The 25,179-nt window shown below is 48.3% G+C and overlaps 1 protein-coding gene across 18 annotated transcripts in view; it reads right to left on the reverse strand.

The window, feature by feature from the left end:
- Nucleotides 1-25,179, reverse strand: part of EPB41L2 (erythrocyte membrane protein band 4.1 like 2) — a 1,866,207-nt gene that overhangs the window by 914,374 nt on the left and 926,654 nt on the right. For all 18 annotated transcript variants that reach the window (XM_069607396.1, XM_069607395.1, XM_069607398.1 and 15 more), the window contains one exon: nucleotides 95-170. In XM_069607396.1, coding sequence (XP_069463497.1) covers nucleotides 95-170 — 76 coding nt within the window. The remainder of the gene's footprint in view (nucleotides 1-94; nucleotides 171-25,179) is intronic.

Here is a 25,179-nt window from a genome sequence, read left to right on the forward strand (position 1 = left end):
TGTCAATACTACATTAAAGTTATGTTCGGGGCTTCAAAAACCCAAGGCAATAGCATAAAATACGCATATATGGATGTGAAATAATCTTTACTACCTGGTGAGGTCTTCGGTCAACTGTGAAGGATCAGGGGGATAAAACTTAACATTGAAGCCAAACAACCAAGGCATACCTGAAATTGTAAAAAAGAGACTGTTACTTTTCAAGCATCGCACAAAGAAATAACTATGCATTGAATAACTGTCAGTTTAGTACTTTCCTACATTTTATGACCATTATCACATTGTTTTATCACAATTTGACAATCCCTGTGGTGAACGATAAACCGTTTGTCTCTCTGGCCAGGACTGTACCAATCTACCCATAACCATTTTTGACAATCGTCTACAATTGTATCAAAGAAAGTGTGTGCTACAAGTGTTACAAATCACAGGTACAATGTGCAGGCTCATATAGGGTTGATCAGTAGTCACGAAATTAAGTTATTCACTGTAGTGACTAGAGTACTCAAAGTGCATAGTCCCCTTTCCTCCATCCTTGTGGGTGTCCCCCAACGTGGGGAGGGTACCGGAACCTCTGGCATTTTGAGTATATGACGCAGCAGCGCAGCCCCGCCCTCCGGCACTTTTCCTCAGTGCCCAGAACATATAGGGCATTTAGATACCTGGCTACACATTTTAGCCCTTGGCATACAAGCAGGGGAAGGCGGGTGGAACGTATGGAGGAAAGGGGACTTTGGACTATGAGTACTCTAGTCACTACAGTGAGTAACTTTAATTACTCATGCGTCCCGTCCCCTTTCCTCCATCCTTGTGGGTGATTCGACCGAACAAGACCATAGGGTGGAGCAGTGACAACCTGCCTCATATCGAGGAAGAAGCAAAAATGTTCTTCGGAACTGCCTGACCAACTCTGCACTGCACCTGAAGCTGGTATTCAGGGAATTCAAAGAAAGCAGACTAGTGGTCCGAGTAGCCACCCTGCTGAAGACATCCCAAGAAGCATATCTCTGAAACGCGACGGCTGTGGCCTTAGGCCAGACCACATGGGCATGAATCCCATCAGGAACAGGTTTGCCCATGGCAGTGTACACCTCTGAGATGGCCTGAACCATCCAACAGGCAATGGAGGTTTTGGAAGCCCGAGAGCAGGGGGGAGGAGCCCCCAAAAGTGACAAAACATGCCTGTGACTTTCTGAAGGATTTCGCCCAAGAGAGTTAAAACCTGAGGACACTCTTGAGGTCCAATTAATGTCTTGCCCTCTCTGCCACCGACTGCGGTCTTGGGAAGAACACCGGCAGGCATATCTCTTGATTCTGATAAAACGGAGAGACCACCTTCGGAAAGAAGTTTGGGTGAGTAAGCAAGATGACCATGTCGTTGTGAAATGTGGTGAAGGGCTGGAATGAAGACAATGCCTGCAGCTCACTCGCAAAGCACGCAGAGGTGAGCGCCACCAGTAGAACCGTTTTTAGTGTAACCAGCCGGATGTCCACTGAGGCCATGGGCTCGAAATGTCTGCGCTGCAAAGCTGCGAGAACCACTTTGAGGTCCCAGACCGGATGCAGCCAATGCCCTGGATGAAAAGGCATAGAAAACCTCTTGAGGTGGGCTATACACAGAGGGTTGGCTGCTGAAAACACATGCTCAGCGAAATACTTGTATGCCCCGATGGCCGCCAGATAAGTGCGTCAAGTATCCACCTAAACTCCCGAACTAGCCAGGTGTGCTGAAAAAGCCAGTACGTCATCCAGAGGACAGCTGACAGGATCCAGACCCTTGTCATGAGCCAAATGGCAGAACCTGGGCCATTTACTCTTATACAGGGACCTAGTAGAGGGCCTCCTGGCGTGTTGAATGATGTCCCCAGTTGTCATCAGAAAACGGCACATGCTGAAGCCTTAGCTGGTCAGGAACCAGGCCGCCAGCGCCAGCCTGGCCCAGATGTTCCACTGCCCCGCCCTGCTGTGTCAGGAAGCCCCTGGTGAGGATCAGAAGGTGGACGGGATCCTGGGAGCACATCTGCAGCAGATCCAAAAACAAGGCTCTTGAAGGCCAGTGGGGGCCAATCAGGATGAGGCTGTAGCCCACCAAGGCTTTCGTCCTCGAGACAGTTTTCTTGAGCACAGTCATACAAGTCAGCCAATCCTTGCGCTAGAGGACTCTTCTTGTTTTGGCCATATCTGACCTCCACAGGAAAGCCTTGCATGGACAGAATCCAGGAAGTAAATCTGGAATTACTCACGTTCCCTATTCAGATTCTGTCACTTTGGGGGTATTGCAAGGGTGGTGAAAAGTCTCCACGATGATGTGCTCCCCCTGGATGAAAGGGCAGCAATTTAACGCCAACACCGTTGCCAGGAGTGCCTCTTCACAATTATTGAATGTTTCCTCCACAGAGGAAAAAGTCTTGCTCGCGTACGAGATTACTTTGTTGACCTTGTTGTGCTTTTGATATAATACCACCATTAAGCAAGTATCTGAGAACCACAACTCCAAGAAGAACTTGTGTACTGCTGCCTCCCGAAGGCAAAGGCAAGCTTGTACTGGTCTTCCTTACTCATGGGCACTGTGCAGTAACCGTTGGTCAGGTCAATGGCGGTATACACCTTTTTCCTTTGTTAGGGAGAATTCCCTTCTAAGGCTAATTTCCCTTACCTCTAGAGTCCCCCAGCAGCTTTGCTGGATTTGAAGGGTTTATTTTTTTCTCCTGCTTAGAGTGAGACCCTTTTTTCTCCAGGATTGCTAGTGTGTGTTTCAGGCTATCCTGTGTGCTTATGGTCTATGGGATTTTTCTCACCCTCATAGGAATCATCTTTTTAACATGTGTGTTACACAGCACCCTCGGTGCAGTACCACAGGGGTGTCGTAGCGACCCCCAAACATAGACTCCATACCCTGGGACTGCCTACTGTCTCCCAGGGCATGTAAAGTCCCCAGTGAATTTACTAGTCAATAATTATGAACTAAACCAGTACAACACATCTTACTATGGAAGTACTGGAAAGGGTTAATAGTTTTTCCCTAGTGTTCATTCTTGAGGGGGTACCGTACAGTCCCTCTCTCCAAAGTTTCTGGCTGGTGGCAGTGGTTACTACCGTAAATATTCGACTGCAAATATTTCTATATGGGATTTTCCCATTGTTCGAGGCTACCACTTTTACTGACAGCCTCTAACATGCTGCCGGTTTATTTTAATATTAACTTTACTCCGGTAGGTTTTTATTGCCAGAACTTTAATAATATTTCTTTCTCGTGTCTTTCTCTGAAATCCTAACCCAGGTCGGGGATCTTTTGTTCGTCCTTTTGGCAGGCTTCTGCACAGAAGCCCTCCTTTCGGCGCCATTGAGTCTGGGGTAGACAGGATGTGTGGGAGGGGGAATAGGCACCCCGGACAGGGTTACCTAGGCAACCCAAGTCGCACTCTGCCCTGATAGGCTGGGAGGTTATCCCGCCAGGATAGCCACCCCACTGTGTGACTGACAGCTAAGCTGTATGAATGGGGGTCTTGCTGCATAAAAGCAGGGACTGGAGGACAAGACGTCGCCACTGGAACTAAGAAGCCGAAGAGGAGAAAAGCCAAAGACATCTGCAACAACTGACCCACCGGTGAAGCCCTGTTGCAGATCCTCACCACTTTTCTCCAACGACTCGAGAAGATCTTCACCTGCAAGAGTCTTCTTCCCTTGAGCTGGTGGGGTCAACCAGTTCGCCAATCGCCTTCCAGGACCTGCCTTGGTCGAATCGCCAGCGCCAAGCACTAGGAGACCGGATAGCCAGGCACCCGTCCACCATGACTGCGATTTAAAGGAGCGTACCTTTTATTCCGTTTTGGCAGCACCGCGGCTGGTTTCATCCCTGGGCAGTGCAGTAACTCGAACTTTCCTCCATGACGAGAGCCTCTCTTCCTCTGCTGGATCTCCCGAACTGCAGGAACTGCCAGGAACTACCGCCACCGCAGGAGCCTCTTCCACTTTCAAGGTACATTGTTCCGCCAGGCCTCCCGTTTCATTGGGTATTGCTAAAGGTGTTTTAAATCCTTTACTTACCTTCTGGGCTGGCCGCCTTTTCGTCCAACATTATCTTTCTACGTCCTGCAACCGCCTTTTCAATCATTTAACAAAGACTTGACTGCAGCTACTAGAACATTTTGAACCTAGGCACTGTGCCTTGTACCACTGATTCTGGCACAAACCTCTTGACTCTGGCTAAATCTGTTACAACTGCCTTCTCTAGATTGTTTCTCTTCAAGAAATGTGTTGGTGCACCTAAAACTCTTATAACCACCTTTTCACTCTTACTCAACTTGTCTACAATTTAAATAGGGAGTTGTGTATACTTTTCCTGACTGTTTTAACTTACTTTAATAATAGTGATTTGTGTGTGAACATCCGAGTGTATAAAATAAATACATGTATTCCTTTTGATACAAAGCTTTGGTTAGGGTTTCCTTGCTCCATAGTATTGTAGTCCTATTGTGTAAACCCTGAATACTGCTCATCTCCCTCTTGAGATAAGTCTGACTGCTTAGCCACAGCTACCAACTAAATCTTTGTGGTACAGACTGATACCAAAGGGGATTTATTGCATATACCTGTAGTCTTAATCTTCTGTAGTACTCCCTAAGGGAACTGCACAGGATTCTGCCTAACAGCCTTGTATGGAAGGGGTCATCTTGACATGCGGACACACGTTTATTTAACTCCCCAAGGTCTGCGCAAAGTCTCCATTAGCCATTTAGTTTGAGTATCCCCAGTATCGGGTTGTTAAACGTACTGTGGATTGGACAGATTATCCCGCATGATAGTATGTTTTTAATAATCTCAGTGAGTGACTCCATAGACATGCGGTATTGCTTCACAAATACTGGAGCCATCTCGCGGTCCGTGGGTATGGTGGTTGAATGTATCTCTGTGCATCCATAACCATAAGAATCCACTGCAAAGATATCCTGAAAATCAAAAACACCTGTTTAATCTTCTGTCGTTGCTCCTCGGTCTCACAGGCATCAGCGAGATTGATTTGTTCTTCGACCATCTGCTTTAAGGCTGGAAAGACCTTGGGCATGGCAATTTCGGCAGTATCCTCCAGTTGGGTGTAAAGATCTCTTGTTATGGTGTTGGCCTGGGCACGAAGTTTCAAGGATGGGAGGTAGTCACTGTTGACTCGGAATACCACCTCATCCTTCCTGATGTAACAGGTCACCTCTTCCCCCGCCATATGGGCATGAAGAGTAGAAAAAGAAATTCCTCCCTTGCCTGGTGAAAATCTTTTCCGGAGGGATATCGTCGTTAAAATGTTAGCAGTCATTAGGAATTGGTCCAATGATCTCATTACCTAACTCAATAGAATAATGTTGTGCATCAACCACCATTCCAATAAAGGTGTCTGCGCTCAAAGTGATAAAAAGGGTTGCTGTTATCCACCATATTCGAATGGTGTCATGTTCTAGGTCAACTAGGGGTGTCGGCTGTAAATACAAACCTTGCTGTTTTTGAGGTTCTGTCTCTGCTTAATTCTTAGGGGAATTGTAAATTGTCACACCTGCCCTGGGATGGTGACCACTTCTCTCACTTGAACCTGAACCGCATACGGCAGCAATTGAGCAGACAAATGCTTTCTCAGTGTTGTCAAAGCCCATGGGTTACCCCCCCAGTCGGGACCAGGCCTTGTGATTAATTAGGTCTAAATGAATTGCGAATCGATTAAGAAGGTCACTGCCTAAGTAAAAGGCGGAGGGGACATTCTCACAAAACAATTATGGTCTATACTTTTGTCACCAATGGTAATTTTTAGTATGCACGCTAGGCAGGAGATGGTTGGAATTTGGAGTTTCCAGGCCCATATCCCCACTTATCAATCAATTTAAACGTGGGAATGGTCTGATCTTTTGGGAGTTTCCTGAATAATGCTTTGTTGATGAAGCTTCTTCCGTTATTAAGTCATACTGTAGCGAGAACAGGCTCCTCCCCCTCTTTTACCTGAATGGGAAAAAGCAGCTGTTCACTCTTTTTGTGGATGTCGGTCAATCTTTGAGCTGGTTTTTCATCATATTTTGTCATGGGATTTGGGTTTACTTCTGATTGTGGATTGGTATAACATTTCAGAGAATGTCCTTCCAGTGTGGAATGTCACTTAAAACTGGGAGGGAGGTTGATTTTCAAGAATGGAGAAGGGTTCCCATCACCAGTCTGTTCTCCTACAGAGATTACAGTGATTTCTGGGACTTGATTGTTCCTAAAATGTAATTCTATTTTGTCGGACCATTGTTCAATCATGTGGCATGTGCCATTCAAGCTCATGTAATTTGGACTTTGTTTTATTTGAACGGCCGGTTAGTCTGAGTCCAGAGGACCTTGTTCACACAGTCAATCAGGGGTGATAACCTCCAAAGGAGGTAATTCCCCAGTAGACAAGGTGTGACCTCTGGAGTGACGATTATCACCGGGTGTTTCATCATATGTCGCCCAATTTTTATCTCCAGATATGCAGTCCCTTCAAAGAAAATATCATTCCCCATCGATGTTTTGGAGTTGTCCGGGAAGAGGTGTGAAGGGAATTTGGTGACTCTCCCCCATTCCTGAATTGAGTTGGTCGAAGGCTTTTTTGGACAGGAGGGTGGCTTCGGATTCAGTATCCACCAGCGCGCATAATGCACACTGACCCTGTACCTTGACGGAAGCATCAAATCTTCCTTCCTTCTCCTCAACGGGGCAAAGGAAATGTGCATTTTGTGCCAGCTTGGCGGTTAATTCTTTTATATTGAACTCAGACACTGTGTGATCTTGAATAGTTTTCTGTGTCGGAGTCCGGGAATCTGTAAAAAAAAGATTTTTCACCCAGAAACAGTTGGGATTGGGAAGTCCATTTTCGCCCTGATTCTTTGCTGCCCCCATGTTTGGGAGGATACCTCAGTGCTTTCAGTGTCATCTGGGTGAAATTGTTGAGGTTTACGAATTGTGTTGCTCAGGGTCAGTCTTCATACTTACCCAGTCTAAATCAGGGTCTTTTGGAACCCATTTTACTGTGGGAGGGATCTATGCATCCGTGAAAGAGAAGATTTTCATCTCTGTTTCCTCCAGGGTTTCTTCTTCTTCGAAAGGGATGATGCGGACTTCCAAAATCCTCACCCTTGTTCAAAATCCTCACCCTTGCTTACAAATGTTTCACCTTCTCAGCGCCTTCCTATCTATCAGAGACTATGAAGATAGTCACATCCACTAGCCCTATCAGAACTCAATACTCCAACCAACTCCACACCCCACGTATCAACAGATCCAAAGCTGGTGGGCTAGGCTTCCCATACATCGCTACGAGATTATGGAATGCACTACCCTCTGACATCAGATCAGAAAACTCACTTTTGGCTTTTTGAAAAAAACTCAAAACCTCTCTCTTCGTCTAAACCCTTGATTGCCTGCGCTCACTAGGCTTTCAACTCACACTGGTTTTTCCCTGCTTTCTTCTGCACCTATGAATTTTGTTCTATGACAAGCACCACGATGCCACACTATCCTCCCATGCGTGTACTTTATTATGTCTTGCTGCATCTCTCTGTAACTAAGAAATCTGTCTGTAACAAGCGCCACAATGTCCACGGGCTGATGCGCGCTCTACAAATTTGAATAAATAAATAAATCACAAAGTGGGTTATCTTTTGCTTTCGATTTCTCCTACTTGCCATCTGTTCCCTAGGCTCCAGCTTTTCGGGGTTCAGGTTCAGAGGTTTCCAGGGGGTTTGTTCTGGTGGGAAAGGAAGCTTCCTCTAGGGCTTTACCATCTCCCTTCCACACGGGCCCCCACCTCTGGAGCCAGCTGGTTGTCAGAGGTTTCTTCCTGTCATTGTTCCGGGGAACCAGACCCGGATGTCGAGTTATTCTGGGGAGCAATTTCCAGTTCAGGGCTCTGCTGAGCCCTCAACATGCAACCCAGGTCTTGGGTTAAGTGTTGGACTTGTCGCTCCAGTTGAGAAATCCTTTCTGGTTGGTAGGGAGGTCTTGATTCAAACCTTTGCTGCTCCCGGAAAGAGCAGTTGTCACTTCTCCCAGAGTAGCTCGGGTAACCTTCCATCCTTGGTCTCCCTTCTCCCTGATTTGGGAATCTATTGCCCTGAAAGCAGGGAGAGAGAGGGGGATTGTTCTGGAAATTAGGGTTTGAAGGGTATCTGGGAAATAAACTAAGGTTGGGGGTGGAGTATTTCTTCCCTCCTGAAGGAAGTTCTGAGGGACTTTTTGAGTGAGGTTTCCTAGGGCAGTACTTACCCGATTGCCCTACCCCTTGTGCCGGGGGAATCCATACATACCGCAGGAAGGAGTCCGTTACCATTGTATCTTGGGCTGATATAGGTGTCATTGTCAGATGGAGTGTACGTCCGATACGCTGCCTGACTGCCACCCGCTTGGGTTGGATCTGAAAGGCTCCTCTGCCTCTCATTCTGCTTGTTGGTGTTAGAGGGAGGAGTATTTTTAGGCCCCCCCCGTATCCAAGTCCAACATGGGCGCATTTTTCACCTCTGCTACCTTTGCAGCAGCGGGTGTGTTTGATGGTTTGGGGTTTTAGGGTTGTTTTTGCTTTCAGAGGGCTTTTGGACCTCATAAATCCAGGTGGCCTGTTCTATCACTCAATAGAGGGACCTACGCTCATGGAAGTCCCTTACTAGTTGGGTCATAATGTATTTCGGGAGCGCATGGAATTAAGTGTTGATTAACTCCCGGCTATTGGTGTTCACCCTCCTAGAGGTCTGTGCAAATGCTTGCTTCAGCTCTTGCACAAACTCTCTAGGCGCATGGTCTTCCGCACACTGTAGGCTGTAGATCGCCTTGCGGGCCTCCTGGGGGTTCCTGTGAATGGAGAAGTGTTTTAAGATGGCCGCCTTGTAGGTGGACCATTTCTGGTGATCTTGGTCCTCCAACCTGGCAGAGAAGCTGGAGTATTCTGGGAGAATGTCCATTCGACAAATCATTCTTAATACCAAATGAAGTCATCATTTGGTCATAAAGCTATAGATGCTCCCATACTGAGTATTTGGCATTCTTATGGTAGGGAGTCATAAAGCTCTTTATGGCCTTTATCTGCCGAATTGGGTCTTTCACAAGACCTCTCTTCTGTTTGCCAGACTTTCTTTTCCGTTGCACCAGAGTACACTCACCCTCTGACTCAGAGCTGCTGCTATTGATGGTCCATTCCCTGTCCTCTAGGCACTCCCTACCTCTATGAGACTGGGAACCCCTCCCAGGATGACAGGGTCTGGTCTGTGGGCTCTCAGGGTAATTTCTCTTGTACTCCCCTTTTCGCACAGGGAAGTACTCATCCCTCTTTCCGGGTATGGTGGGGAATTTCCCCCACCTCCCTGAATGTGAGGAGGTTTTTAAAATACTCTATTGCAGCCTAGACCCTGGTTCTTCTCTGTCTGTAAAGCGGACCAGGTGGTCCGTTTGTAACCTTATTTACTGCCAGTCCAACTCCCTGATATTTTCATCACAGGAGCCCTCCTGGTCAGAGGTACAAGCCAGGGTATTTTTAAACTCCCAGAGCCCTTTGGCCCGGCCACCTTCCCTTCTACTGGTAAGAGATGAATATTCATCAATATATGATAAGGACTGGCTCAGATGGACTAGACCTGGTTGAGTCCAGGTGCATCATGTTTCCCTGTTCTTGAAAACTGGCAAGTATGAAGTCAGCTTCACCCTGTATGTATGTGGTGGTGAGTTGGCTTGAGGTCCCTGGTAGAGCGGTCATCACTCTGTGATCGGAGGGTGCTTTTCCATACCCTACCAGGTTGGGGTCCCTCAAAGCCTGTTTCTCAGTCCCTATCTCTTGGTGATATAGAGAGTCCTGAGTTTTCAATTCTGACACCACTGCTAGCTAGCTAAACACTAGCACTTTATTTTGTGCCATTAATTGGTCTCCGAGTCCCTTTGCTCTCCTCACAATGGGACTCATTTTCCTTCTGTGAGGCTTGCATTGTCTGCACATATTCAGACTGCTTCTTTTTCAGGAGATTAATCTCCTCCCCTTGTGCAATTTTGGCCTGTGTTGCCTGCTCTATGTCAACCTCTGCATCCCTCACATGTTCTATTAATTTTTCATTTTCTAGTCTCATGTCAGTCAGTTCCTGAGAACATAACTCACTTTTCTCCACGTCCATCCTAAACTGACACTTCCTGAAACAGGGTTCGATTCTCTTGACACAATTTGTTCTTTCCTTCTCTCAACTGCTCTCTGCTGTTTCAAAGTGTTCAGATCTTGGTGCATCTGATTGAATTCACCCTGACAGTTAACATCCCTAATGACTAATTGGCTTTCTTCAGCTTTCAGTCGTTTAATCTATGCTTGAAATGTGAGAATGACCTCTAAACAGACTATTGTGAACAACCTGCTCATTTAATTTGTGTTGACTTGCGCTCAGGTTTTCAACACATTCTCAATACTCCCCTTGCAGTGCAGAAACTGTAGCCTCTCGCTCTGAATTCGCTTGCTGTTGTGTCGCTAACTCATCTTTAACTCATCTTTTGAAGAACAAGTTACTTACCCGTGATAACGTTCTTTCGATTGGATGTTCCCATCCATATATTCCTTATCTTATGATAATTATCTCTCCAGCTTCAATTGCTTTGGAAATTCTTTTCAACAGGGGGTGCTGTGTGCCGTCTCGTCGAGTCAATGTCTCTCGAGGGCCTCCGGTCGGCTGTCGATGTTATCATCAGTATAAGTAGCGCATTCAGCGCCGGTTAGCTTTAATTCTGTTCCCACCCCCGAAGAGGAATTACCAAGCGTACGATAGATCGTAGGCTCCAAGAAAGCGTAAAGTGTAAGAACACGTAAATTGTACGGTGGGGTAGGCTAGGAGGGACGATGGGGAACACATGGGAGGATCATCCAATGGAAAGAACTTGACAAGGGATAAGTAACTTGTTCTTCGAATGGATTGTGTCAAAGCAGTAATTATTTGGTGGTGGGAGTACAAATTAAATTTTGTTCCAATCATTGACCGAATGAAAGACCACTAATGCAAACTGTCCTCCCAGATTGGAAGATGAATCCAGGCAGTAATGTCTCATAAAAGTGTGAACAGACGACCAAGTGGCCGCTGAACAAATGTCTTTGATTGGGACACCTCTTTGAAGAGTAGCAGAGGTTGCCATGCCCCTTGTGGAATGTGCCATTAGGCCTTCCGGCGGGTCCTTGCCCGCTAATCTGTAACATTCACCAATAGCCAAGGTGATCCATATGGATATGGTTTGTTTTGTAACAGCTAGACCCAATTTGGGGCCAGTATAGCCAATTAATAATTGGTAATTTTGGTGAAATGCAGCCATTCTAGATATGTATAAATTGAGAGCCCTTTTTGAGTCCAGTCTATGTAATCTTTCCACCTCCTTTCCTGGATGGGGAGGTGGCTAGAAAGTTGGTAAAGTGATATTTTCTTTTTTTTAATATGTTTATTTTAAACAGGCAGGTTCAAACAATACATAGCTTAAGCATTTGCGACATGAGGCATGAAACAAAACACTGACTCCCCTCCCGCTCCTCCCCCAGTTCCTAAGTTCCTTCCTCCCGTCCCCGCTGGGGATCCCCATCTTGTACAGTTCTCCTGGCTAAATGGGGCTTGAATGTCAGGGCCGGGAAGTTTTGGTCAAAGTCTAAGACTGGACCCCCAAATATGAAAGCAGTGTAGCAGGCCTGCCCCGGCAGCTGTCACCTTCTCAGCGATCAAGGCGTCCCAGATTTTCACCCACCAAAAGGGCATGAGGGGATCTTCCGCCGTTTCCAGGTGCGGGCTATCACGTTTTTGCCAGTAAGCATTGGGATAACAGCTTGGCTTTAGGTCCAGACCTTGGGTATATTCCAGGAATCGGCGCTCCAAGGATAATGGGTTCGGGGTCTAAGAGCAGCCGCACCCGAGTGACGTCTGCAATCGTCGCTAGGCATTGTTTCCAAAAGGCTTGAGTCTTGGGGCAGGACCACCACATATGGAAGAAGGAGCCTATTTGGCCGCATTGTCTCCAGCATTGTGGGTCGAGTGTGGGATTCATGTGATGGAGTCTTAGGGGAGGGTAGTACCAACGCAGGAGGATCTTGTAAGCACACTCTCTATTCGTGATGCAAGATGAGGAGGTGTGGGCCCGGGACCAGATATCAACCCAATGTTAGTCCTCAATAGGATGGCCCAAGTCCGCTTCCCATTGGGCCATATACCGGGTCTTGGAAATTAGAAAATCCGTTTGGAGGCGTTTGTATAGAGTCGAGATTCTCCCTCGGGGCGGGAGCTCAGTAAGAGTCAGTTCAATGGCTGGGGGGGGGGGGGGCGGGTAGCTGCCTGGCGGGTCTGTGGATGAGTGCAACAGTGGCGCAGCTGGATGTACGTGAAACTGTCCTGTTCTTGAATCTTAAAGAGTTCTTTACAGCGCTAAAAGGTACAGGGTTGGCCCCTTCGAAGAGTTGCCCTAGGGTCTCCAGGCCTCCCGCAATCCAGGGCCCAAAGTTCCGGGTAGACAGTCCAGGTGAAAAGGTCGGGTTCATAAACACCGGGGTGAGGGGGCTGAGCCCCGCCGGGATCCTCTTTTGTTTCAACGCTTTGTCCCAGATCGAGATGGTATGTTTGGTGGTCGCCAGGAGTTCCCGCCACCGTCGCCGTTCCGAGGGGGGATATGTGGGAGAAAGCGTAGTGGGAGAGGAAGCTGCGCCTGTTCAAGCGCCACCCATCTGGGGCGGTTAGTGAGTATCTGCCACGATCGAATACAGGCCAACTGAGCCGCCATCTGGTATTTCTGTAGGTCTGGGACCCCGAGGCCACCGAGCTTTGCGCTGCCCAGCATCGTGGACTTAGGGATTCTGGCTTTTTTCCCCCTCCAGATGAACTGCAGCATTTTCTTCTGTAAGTTTTGGAGGGCTGGTACCGGAAGTGAGGAACAAGTGTAAAGGAATCTCGGTAGCAAGTTCATTTTACAAGCTGTGATGCGGCCCATTAGCAAGATCTCCTGTGCCGCCCAATGCTTTAAGTCTGCCTCTTGGTCCGTGAATAGTGGAGGGAAGTTAGCCCGATAGACCTCGCTTGGGTTAGCTGGGATCTGGACTCCCAAGTAGCTGATTCCCTTGTTCGTCCACTGTACTGGGCACAGCAGGATCAGGGCCCCTCGGTCCTCCAGAGACAGGCCCACCCCCATGGCAGCTGACTTCTGGAAATTGATGGCAAAACCCGTGACCTTTCCATAGCTCGCTATCTCAGCCAGAGCCTGAGGGAGGGAGGAATGGGGCTCCGTGATGGTCAGAAGGACATTGTCTGCATAAAGGGCCAGTTTATGGTGCGCTGTGCCCGATTGGAAGCCTTTGATTGCAGGGTTCAGCCTGATCCGTTGGCCGAACGGTTCCATAATTAGTGCGAAGAGGAGCGGCGACAGTGGACATCCTTGTCTGGTTCCGCAGGTTAGGCTGATAGGGGAGGAAAGGGTGCCATTGACTCTGAGAAGGGTTTTGGACGCATTATAGTTAGCCATTGCCATTTTGCAGAATTACGGGCCAAATCCAAAGGCCTCGAGGGTGAGCCTCATAAAGGTCCGGTCTACTTTGTCGAATGCCTTGATTGCGCGTCCAGGGCCAGAAGCACCAAGTCTCGGGAAGAAAGTTCCACCAGGTCCAAGGCCCTACGGATATTGTCGGCCATGGAGCGGTGTTTGAAGAAGCCACTCTGATCAGCGCCGATTATCTCCGGCAGAAACTGGGACAGTCGAGTTGCTAGAATTTTAGAGTATATATTAGCATCTATATTGAGCAGGGCGATAGGTCTATATGATGCCGGGTTCTTCGGATCACTTCCAGGTATAGGCTGCAACACAGTAATTGATTCCTGCATGGACGGGGTTATAGTGCCCGTGGTCTTAAATGAATTAAACAGCTGTACCAGAGGCGCTAATAATTGAGGTTTGAAGATCTTATAGAACCTAGTCGTATATCCATCCGGGCTCGGGGCCCAGGATTTAAGGGCTTTTATCGCCTCGTCCACTTCCTCGTCGGTGATCGGCGCCTTCAGAGCGTCATGCGCTGCTCTTTTTAGTCGGGGAAGCGCTGCTTTCCGTAGGTATTCCCTCTGTTGTTTCATGTCCCGTACCGGGGCGGTCATCACCTGGGTCAGGTGGGCCGTCGCGAGCCGTAGTTTGTCTTGGTCAGCATATTGGATTTTGCCGTGTTGATCCCCCAGGCCCACAATCGCGTTATTCCTCTTCGCCTTGGCAAGTTTGGCCACCAGTAACTTGTTTGCTTTATTGAAGCAATAAATACATCACAGACAAACTTCAAAGACTACAGAACAGTGTCGTGAGAGCAGCACTAAATATCCCCTTTGGAGAGGACATCACTAACTGCAGGAAAGAGGCTAACTGGCTAAAAATAACGGACAGAATTCTACTCAAAACAGTTTACCTCACATCTAAATGCCTGAACAACTTAACCCCCCGTATCTAATGGAAAAGATCAATAGGAAAATTCCCACGCGGCCCACAAGATCCGCCAACACCTTTAAACTAGAGACTCCAAGGTTTAAACAATCCACTGCGGGAGGAACTAGCTTTCCCGTCCAAGCTGCTCACTGCTGGAACAACTTACCCCTTGAACTTAGAACTGAACAATCGTACCCGAAATTCAGGCACAAGATAACCAACTGGCTGTGCGCCAAGGACTAGCTTACTCCCACCCAGCCATTACCGATTTGTTGCCTGGACACCCCAAGACATGCCCTGCTCCAAGGCACTTGTCTGTATATATTCTTGTATATACTTGCTTCCTCCCGCCGCTTGTGTTTTTTTTAGGCATATGTTTGTATATAGTCGCACATATATTTGCTCTTTTTCTGCTATGTTGTATATATTCTTGCCAAATACTGTAAACAAGCTTAAGTTGTCATGAAAACTGTTGCGCTCTGCTAGCTTTGGGTTTGGCGCGCATTACCAAATAATAAACAAACAAACACAATTGTTCTTAGCTTAGTAGAACTGTTTGGCTTTTGCCATTTAGTGGGCAGTGTGTTCAGCGTAGTGGGCCTCCATCTTTTTTTGCGCTATCCGGATAGCTCGCTGAGTCTTAGTGGTCCAGCCCTTCTCCTTATGAGTCCTTTCTGCTTTTTTGAGTTCTTCCTCCAAGCTCTGGCGAGTTTGTCGTTTATGCCTATGATAGGCCACTCCCTGCGCAATCAGTTCCCCCCTGCACCACTGCCTTCATTGCGTCCCAGTTGTTGGCGGAAGAGGTGTCCTCGCTAGGGTTCTCCTTAAAGAAGTTGTTGATCGTGGTCCCAATCGCGTTCCTGAGTGGCATCTCGTTAAGAATCTGGTCATATAGCGTCCATCTGCGCTGTTGGGGATTAGGTGGTCCCTGCACTCAGATTTCCAGGGTCACCGGGGCGTGGTCAGACAAGATTCTGGAGCCAATTGTCACATCGTTGGTGAACGTGAAGATCTGCGGAGATACTAGGAGAAGATCTATCCTGGAGAACGTTCTGTGGACATAAGAATAGAAGGAAAAATCTTTTTTCGGACGGGTGGAGTACCCTCCATGAGTCCACCACCCCTAGAGTTCTGAATAATTGCAGGAGAGCCAGGGCGGTTGCGAGGTCCCCAGCAGAGGGCGGGTGTGACTTGTCTTTCACGGGGTCCGGGACTCCATTGAAAACACCACCAATCACTATATGGCCCTCCAGGAAGGGTGAGAGTCGTACTAAGCGATTCATAGAAAAGCGCCTGTCCTGAGTTTGGCGCATATACTGAGATTATGGAGTACAATTGTCCCAGCAGCAAACATTTCACTGCCAAGAACCGCCCCTCCGGGCAGCTTATAGAGTCCAGAATTTGAGGGTTCAGCCCCTTCCCGAATAGAATTGCCGTGCCACCCCTCTTTGAGTTCCCAGATGCAAAAAGTTGTTTCGGAAAGTTTCGGGAGCGTAGGCGGCCGTGGTCCCCCAGCAGCAGGTGGGTCTCCTGTAGCATAGCTACTGCTGCATTGTCATTCTGAAGTTTCTATAGGATGGACTTGCGTTTGGCAGGTGAATTCAGACCCCTAATATTCAGGGAGACAAATCCCAGAGTCTGTTGTTCCGGAACCAGCTCCGGAGTCGCCGACAAGTTCTGAGGAAGGGGAGGAGGTGTAGAAGGATCAGCCATCATGTCGCGGAGTGTGTGGCCATTCATCAACCTGCCTGTGGGGTTTTTGCTCGGACCGCCAACGGGAGGTCTGAGATTTAACTGGGGGTGGCGGACCTTTTGTGGGTCTAGAACCCCCCCTGGCCAATCGTCTAGGTAGAGGTAGACGTAAATCCCCCCTCTCCTGAGACTCGCTGCCACCACCGCCATCAACTTGGTGAAAACCCTTGGGCGGAGGTCAACTCGAATGGCAGAAATCGAAACTGATAATGAGAACCGGCAACCTGCGAACCTCGGCACACAAAATTAAGCATCCTGAAGGTCCAATGATACCATCCAGTCTTGGAGTTGGAGAGCCTGAAGGATTTGGGAAAGTGTAACCATCTTGAATTTGTCCTTCCTGAGGAACTTGTTCCAGTTCCTTAAATCCAAGATGGGTCTCAATCCTCCATCCAACCCTTGTTCGTTTCCATTACAGGTACATGTTCTATTGCACCTTTCTCTAGCAGGGTCAGAATTTCCTGCACAAGGAGGTGATCTGGAATTTTGAAAGAGTTGTTCCCCGGTGGATGATCCTGAGGCCTTTTTTGGAAAGGAAGGCAGTAACCGTGGACTACAGTTTCCAGTGCCCAAACATATGAAGTAATACCTTGCCATTCGTTCAGATGAGTAAGTCTGCCTCCCACGGGGGTCTTGTGAGTTAAGGCCTCAGAGTGGCTATGAGGTGGCTGAAGCGGCAGCTGATGGTAAAACTGGCTGATGGTAAAACTGCTGCTGCTTGGGTTGGCTTAGCATCTCTCCCTCGTCCACCATGAGTGAATCTTCTCTGACCTCTTTGACCAGCCTGTCTTCTTCCTCTTTCTCTTCCAATTGAAGAGTAGAATCGAAAGGACTTATCCCTCCAGGAAGATGAGCTAGAGTAGGGGTGTTGAGGCTGTCTAATGGCGGCACTAAGGGATTCAGCCGCTGCCTTTGAAGTCTGCAGCTTTTCCAAACTCTCATTTGGCTTGCTGCCAAACAGCCTCAAACCATCAAAGCGCATGTTGAGTGACTACTGTAGCTTGCATCTCTAGTGAAACACAGACTTCCTCAACCACGCAAATATGAGTAACACTGTGCTAGTTGCCATGGATCTGCTGATGCGGTCTTCAGTATCCACACCTGACTGGAAACATTTCCCCATTGACTCCTTACCATCCTTGAGTGCCAGGAAGCCGTCTCTTTCCTCTCCTCCTGGGATGTGGTCAGCCGCCATAACTACACAGTCCCACAGGGTAAACGTAAACCTTGACAAGGTACAAGTTACATTAGTGGATTTTAATGCTATACGGCCAGCAGTAGAACAAGTTACTTACCAAACTGGTAACGTTCTTTCGATTGGATGTTCCTCCAACGTATTCCACATCTTTGATATGTAATGTCCACAGCTGTGCACTTTGGAAATTTTTCAGCAGAGGGCATCTGCGTCGATGACGTCAGGTAGATGTCCCTCGACGGCCTCCGTCGAGGGCGACGTCACCGGATGTTATAAATAGGACGCATGGCACCCATAGCCTCAGTTTATGGTTTTCCCTCAGAACGTGTGGCACCCGTCTCATGCCTGCTTGACTGCACTTAGCCTTGTGGAAACGGAAGCTGCAATCGCATAGGAAATTCTCCAGAGGGGCAGGCTGGGAGGGCGATGTGGAATACGTTGGAGGAACATCCAGTCGAAAGAACGTTACCAGTTTGGTAAGTAACTTGTTCTTCGAATTGATTGTGTCCTCCAACGTATTCCACATCTTTGACAGACTCCTAAAGCAGTATCAGTAAATGGAGGAGGGAAAACATTTAGAGTACCCAATTAGATTGCAGAATAAAGAACCGCCTTCCCAAAGGCCATATCCTGACCATGGATTGTATCCAGGAAATAATGTTTAACAAAGGTATGTATTGAAGCCCATGTAGCGGCATCACAAATATTCCTAATAGGAACACCCCACTGGAGGGCGGTGGAAGTAGCCACGGCCCTAGTGGAATGAGCGTGCAACCCTTCCGGAGGGTCCTTACCCGCCAATCGGTAACACTCTGTAATGGTGAGGATAATCCACCTGGACAAGGTCTGCTTGGTAACAGCCTGGCCCAATCGGTGTCCAGTATATCCCACAAAGAGTTGATCGTCCACTTTGACCCTGGACATCCTAGAAATGTAAAAGCTCAGAGCTCTCCTAGGATCCAACCGATGGAGTCGCTCCTCTTCCTTACCAGGATGAGGAGGAGGGTAGAAAGATGGAAGAACCACCTTTTGACTCAAATATATTCAGAAACTACCTTAGGTAGAAAAGAGGGAGGTACTCGCAGTACAACCCTGTCCTTGTAAAACACAGTAAAGGGTGGCTTAGATGAAAGCGCCTGCAATTCACTCACTCTGCGAGTGGAAGTAACCGCAACCAAGAACACAGTCTTGAAGGACAGTAATCTCAAAGGACAAGAGTGCAAAGGTTCAAACGGAGCACCCATGAGAAATTTCAAAACCAAATTCAAATCCCAAACCGGCACCTGGAAAGGGGATGGCGGGAATACATTTGTCAGTCCTTTCAGAAACTGAGAAATCAAAGGAATCTAAAAGTGAGAACATTCTTCAGACGAGTGCTTAAAGATAGACAGCGCCGCCAGGTAACCTTTAATGGTACCCACTTGAAGGCCCCTGTGGGCCAAAGAAAGTAAGAAAGACAAAACCATAGGAATGGAGCACTGAAAAGGATCAACATTGTGATCTCTGCACCAGTCTCAGAATTTACGCCAACGGTACAGGGATTTTGTTGCAGGCCGCCTGGCCGAAAGCACCACCTCCATCACGTCATCCGGGGGGTCCCAATCCTTATACCTGAACCTTTCAGATACCAAGCGTGAAGGTTGAGAGTCTTGACCTCAGGATGGAGAACCGCCCCCCCCCCCCCACGCGCGCGCCAGAGAGCAGATCCTCTCGGTAGGGAAGAAGGCGTGGAGGGCAGATGGACATTTCTTCTGGTCCAATCTGGAGCAATGAGGATCATGTGGGAACCGAACCTCTGTAAACTCCGCAACACTTGAGGAATGAAGGTGACTGGAGGAAACTCGTACAACAGTGGGAATGACCAATACACCACGAAGGCGTCTCCCAAGGCTCCTCTTGGAAGAAATTCCCTTGAGCAGAATCTCTCACTTCCAGTTGACACTGGTGGCGAAGAGATCCACTTGCGGGGTTCCCCAAAGGGCGAAGATCTCCTGAAGGACTTCCTGAGCCAACTCCCACTCGTGAGAGATCATGTTCTGCCTGCTCAGAGCATCCGCCGCTGGATTTTCGTCTCCGGCCAGATGAACTGCTGAGATCGAAATTTCCTGCTGGATGGCAGAGAACCAGAGCTGCATTGCCTCTCTCCACAACGGGAGTGACCTACCCCCCCTTTTTTGTTCAAGTAATGCATGGCCACGGTGTTGTCCGTCATGATCAGGACACTCTTCCCCCGTACAGAAGGCAGAAAAGCCTTCAGGGCTAGCCTGATGGCCCTCAGCTCTAACAGATTGATGTGGAGTTTGGGCTCCGACTGAGACCAACGACCGCTGACTGTCAAATCGTTGGCATGGGCGCCCCATCCTGTGAGGGAAGCATCTGTCACTACAGTCACCTCCGGCCACGGTTGCCAAAACGGTTCTCCCCTCATCAGGTTCCGTTCGTTGGCCCACCACAGAAGATCCTGGGAGACCGAGAGTGGAATCTGAACAGGATCCAACATCTTGCCGGAGTACTGTGACCACTGCATCTTGAGGACCCACTGCAGGGATCTCATCCGCAGCCTGGCCTCTGGCACCAGAAAAATGCAGGATGCCATGAGGCCGAGCAACCTTAAGAATTCGAAAGCCGGGAGACTCTGGGCATGTTTAAACTTGTTCACCATCTGCACAATGTGATGAGCCCGGACCTTCGGAGGCGAAAACTTCAACAAGGACGTGTCTAACACAGCCCGATCACTGGAGCGGTTGGGAAGGTGTCAGATGCAACTTCTTGAAATTCAGGGAGAAGCCCAGCATCTGGAGGGTGCGGCAGGTGACACTGAGATGATCCAATGCTAGCTCCTGAGAGCGCGCCCGGATCAACCAGTCGTCCAGGTAGGGATAGACGTAAATCACCCCTCGCCTGAGGTACGCTGCCGCCACCACCACCATGAGCTTGGTGAAGACCCTCAGGGCGAAGGTCAATCCGAACGGCAGGACCCGAAACCGAAAGTGAGAGTCGCCAGCCGCAAACCTCAGGTACTTCCTGTGCACGGGGTTGATCGTCACATGAAAGTAAGCATTTTTGAGGTCCAGAGACACCAATCAATCCTGAAGTTGAAGAGCCTGGAGGACTTGAGAAAGAGTAACCATCTTGAACTTGTCCTTCCTGAGAAGTTTATTCAACCAACGCAAGTCCATGATGGGTCTCAATCCCAAGTCTTTATTTGGGATAAAAAAAATAAGGATAATACCATCCATTGTTCCTTTCCGCTACAGGCACTAGTTCTGTAGCGCCTTTCTCCAGAAGGGACAAGATCTCCTGCGCAAGGAGCGGATCCGGAAACTTCAAAGAGAATTTCCCTGGTGGATTGTCGTGAGGCTGCTGAAGGAAGGGAAGGCAGTAGCCGTGGGCTATAGTATCCAGAACCCACGAATCTGAAGTAATGGCCCGCCACTCTTCGAGATGCTGAGACAGTCTGCCCCTAACCGGCGAACCATTGGACATGGCCTCATGACTGTTTGGAAGCAGCTGCGGCAGTGCCTAAAGGCAAAGAGGCAGCTGCCTGAGTGGCTTTAGCAACACGATTTCCCCGGCCACCACAGTACTTTTTCGCTGGCCCCTTTGACTGGCGGCCTCTCGTTCTACCAAAGGAGGAGCAGTAATGAAAATAACCTCCCCTCCACTGCTGTCCCCTAGGACAAAAAGGCAGAGGTTGACCACCACAGCGCTTAAAGATTTCACAGCAGCTTTTGAGGTCTGCAACCTCTCAAGGCTCTCGTCAACCTTGCTGCCAAACAAATGTGCGCCATCAAAGGGCATGCTCAGAAACGGGCCTGCACATACGGAGTAAACCCTGCCTTCCGCAACCACGTAAATCTGCGTATAACGTTGCTCGCAACCATGGATTGGCTAACACTGTCGGCCGTATCCAAACCAGACTGAAGGGATTCGCACATGGCATCCTTGCATTCCTGCCCAAGAGCAAGGAACCCATCCCTTTCTTCCCCCTCGGGAATATGCTCAGCCGCCAAAGAAACAATTCCACAGAGTGTGTGAAAACCTTGCCAAGGCACACGTGGAGTTGGCCACTTTCAAGGCCATGCTCCCAGCAGAACATACGTTCAGGGCCCAACCGTCTAAGCGCTCGTCGTCCCTATCCGGAGGGATGGTAGGGTACGCCACCTGCCTCAAGGTGGCCGTAGCCGCCTGAACCACCAAACTCTCGGGAGGGGGGTGAGTAGATAAATAGCTGGTGTTGCTAACGAGACTGATCCTGGCCGGCTTCGACAGAAGGCGCGACCGAACCCGTGCCCTGTGATTGAAAAAACGCTAACATAGATTTTTTAAATGCCGCCCATTGCTCCGGAGTCGAGGACTTTGTCTGGCACGTAACCTTCCTCGAGGCACCCTCCTCTGAGGAGGACGGGGAAGGCGACTGGTGACAGCGCTTCCTAGAGTGCCGGGACGAGGAAGACGAGTGGCGGGAACCACTCCGGGACCAAGTTCCCCGGGACTCAAACCGACGCAGAGAGTCGCCCCTCTAGTGGGTGGAAACCCCCTTGGACTTTGATTTGGAAGTACGGAACTTAACAGGCTTAGAGCCCCTACCTACCTGGAGCTTCCCCCTCCGCAAGGCCTTGGCAGTCAGCGGTGTCGTGCGACTCGCCCAGGCACCACAAATAAATGCGGTGCGGGTTGGTGAGCAACATTTTCGACTTGCCGTCCCGGCAGGCCTTGAAGCAAGACCGCGGAGTCGGAGGGGTCGAAGAGAAAGACATCGTAACAAACACACGAGGCGTGCCGAGTCTCACAAAGTTAACGCATTCGCAGAAAAAACGGAACTGAGGGTACAGACGCTGTGCGTCCTATTTATAACATACAGTGACATCGCCCTCGACGGAGGCCTTCGAGGGACATCGACCCGACGTCATCGACGCAGACGCCCTCTGCTGAAAAAGTTTCCGAAGTGCACAGCTGTGGACATTACATGTCAAAGATGTGGAATATGTTGGAGAACACAATCCATTCGAAATTATCTTTCTCGCCAAGGCATCCACTCTCTTATCATCCCTATCAGGAGGGATGGATGGGTATGCTGACTGCATGGTAGATGTAGCAGCCTGAACCACCAAACTTTCTGGTGTTTGAGGTTTAGTCGGATACTCTGCTGCTGGATGGTCTGTATTTTTAAGCAACATGTTTATTCACTGCAGCCGCAGTTACTGGTGAGTCTCAATTTGCGGAGACTCTTTTTTGTAATGCAGCGTGAAATGGCGAAATTGGATCTTTCTGGGGACCCTGGTCCAAGATGTCTGTCATGTCATCCTTCTCAAAAGAAGGAGTAGGCCTGCTCCAGCCTTAAAACTATATAACCTTACTCATTAGTCTACTATATGAGGAGTCAGCATCTTCAGTAGGATCTGGTTCATCAAATTCTAACTCAGGAGAGGTATCTAACTCACTGGCTGACTGAAGGAAGTCCTTTAATCTAGACTCCGAGATTAGTTCATCTGGCACATTAGGGGTGCCAAATTGTTACCAAAATGGTGGTTTGTTATCATCTTAAGGTTGTTCATTTTCATAGATGGCAGCTAATGGCTATAAAAAGTTTTGTTTAGGCAAAGGTTTGAAAACCTTTTCCTCAACTACCAATGGCATCGACAATTTTGAAGTAATCGTCGACAACGATTTCAAAGTCAGTATCGCCTTTATCGGCATCAACTTCCAAGACTGGTGTTGAAGGCTCTGACGCCAGTGTCAGCGAAGGTGTCAAATTCTTATGTTTCTTGGACGGAACCCTCGATGGGCTGGGTTCCTGACTCGTCAAAGCCCTCGATGATAATTTCTAGTCAGATCGAGATTTTGCTCGATGCGGAACCGGCTTAAGGCTCGGTTTGGAAGATTTTGTCTTCAACTACCCTTTGTCGCCTTTTTTGCAGATCGGCATGGGCTTTCTGCTTGTCCTTCGAGGGGGGTTGAGGCTGCATTCTCGAACATATTGAGCATTTCATTACGAAACGCATCCCACTTTGCTGGGGAGTCCGATCTAGTTGGACACTCGATTACACAGTCGGGAGGTACGGTGACTGGTACCAAGACACCACAGACATATGCGATTGGGGTTTTTTTGATTGACATCTTCGATCCACCGTCTTGGCACTTCTTGAAGCCCATCTTAGGCATTGATGGAGACAAAGGGGAAGACATTTTCGAAACAAAAATAACTATCGAAGTTCACACAAGAACCGAAGCGTGCCGTAATACTCTCGAAGCGTTAGCTCGGAAAAACGGAACTGAAGCCAACGGGCGCTGCATGCGCTACTTATACGGTTGATGACGTCAGCAGTCGAATGGAGGCTCTTGAGGGACTTCAACTCGACGAGACGGCACACAGCGCCCCCTGTCAAAAACAATTTCCAAAGCAGCTGAAGCTGGAGAGATAATTATCTTAAGAAGAAGAATATGTGGGAGGACACAATCCATTCGAATACCATTTTCAAATTTTGACTGTGAATTTTGGCACTGTTGCGCTTTTTCTTCTAATTGTTCCTATCATCTCTGGGCTTGATTCAAAAGCTTAGAATGGTTTTGCACAGAGGCCACATTATCCTGGTATCTTTCTTCCATGATCATCATCATCCAAGCTCTCCACATCCCTCGCAACTCTAAGCTGAACTGTAAATGCAATTTCTATGTATTTCCAAGATAAACTCTAAACGCACATTTCTATGCAACTATTAAGCCTTCCTCCTCCTGTAAATAGCAAAGAATATCTGCAACAGCGCCACAATGCCCATGGGCTGATGTGCGCTCTAAAAAATATGAATAAATAAAATAAATATGGTAGTACATATATGCTGTGAGCTGAACCATTTGAATTTGTTCATCTTTGCTGGTCTGTCATGTAAAAGTTTGTCAGGGCTTGATGTAACAGCCCATTATCCTGCCATACAAACATTTGCAGAGGTAACCTCCTGCATCATTCTAGCTTGCCACATTTCATGTTCTTGTTCTACCGATTCACCTTTAATAAACAATTTGGATAGGAGGTGCTGCTATCTGGCCATATTGATTTCTACGGTGCTCATTCTGAAACGTGTTCTGCACCAGATATACTCTCTATGAAAGGGCTGAAAATCTCAACCATGTTCCTGCTTAGTTTCCACTCACAATGACAACTCAGGATCAACACTTAATCTATACACCACCCTGGAACCCAGGGTATACGTCTGAATGGCACCTTCACAAACCAACCTTCCATCCACTGCAATACAATTACACGCCAATGAATAGTCTGCTGCTACTGCACCAACACCTGCGCAGACTCTCTACCAATCCCTGGCCACGAGCCCCCAGCTTTGTCGCAGTTCATTAGGCGGTCACACTCAACTCAGGGAGTTCCTTTCCCCGCCACGCAAGGTGGCGTACAATAAAGAGCCATTTCTTTCAGATTCGCTTTGGTGAGACCCGTCTCGCACCCACCCCAACAAATACCCTGTCTATCCAATAGACTAGGAACCAGGCCGGTGTATAGTAAGTATATATATTTATTTAAGATTTACCAAGAAAGACTAGCAGCGAATATCAGCCACCAATACTGTGGCAACACCCAATATCACAACAATAACTCGATTAAAACACAGGTACAATTTTGAAACATGCAGTCACAACATACGACAAACTTGATTTCAATTTAACCAATAGAAAACATTCACAATACAATGGAAAATAGTTTTGCAACACATATTCAAAGAACAGACAATGCTTTGGGATTCTGTTTTTGGGAGCCAAGGGCACCAATGGGAAAATTTGTTTTT

The sequence above is a fragment of the Ambystoma mexicanum genome, chromosome 4q (assembly GCF_040938575.1).
Source record: "Ambystoma mexicanum isolate Mex_15411 chromosome 4q, UKY_AmexF1_1, whole genome shotgun sequence".
Classification (NCBI taxonomy): domain Eukaryota; kingdom Metazoa; phylum Chordata; class Amphibia; order Caudata; family Ambystomatidae; genus Ambystoma; species Ambystoma mexicanum.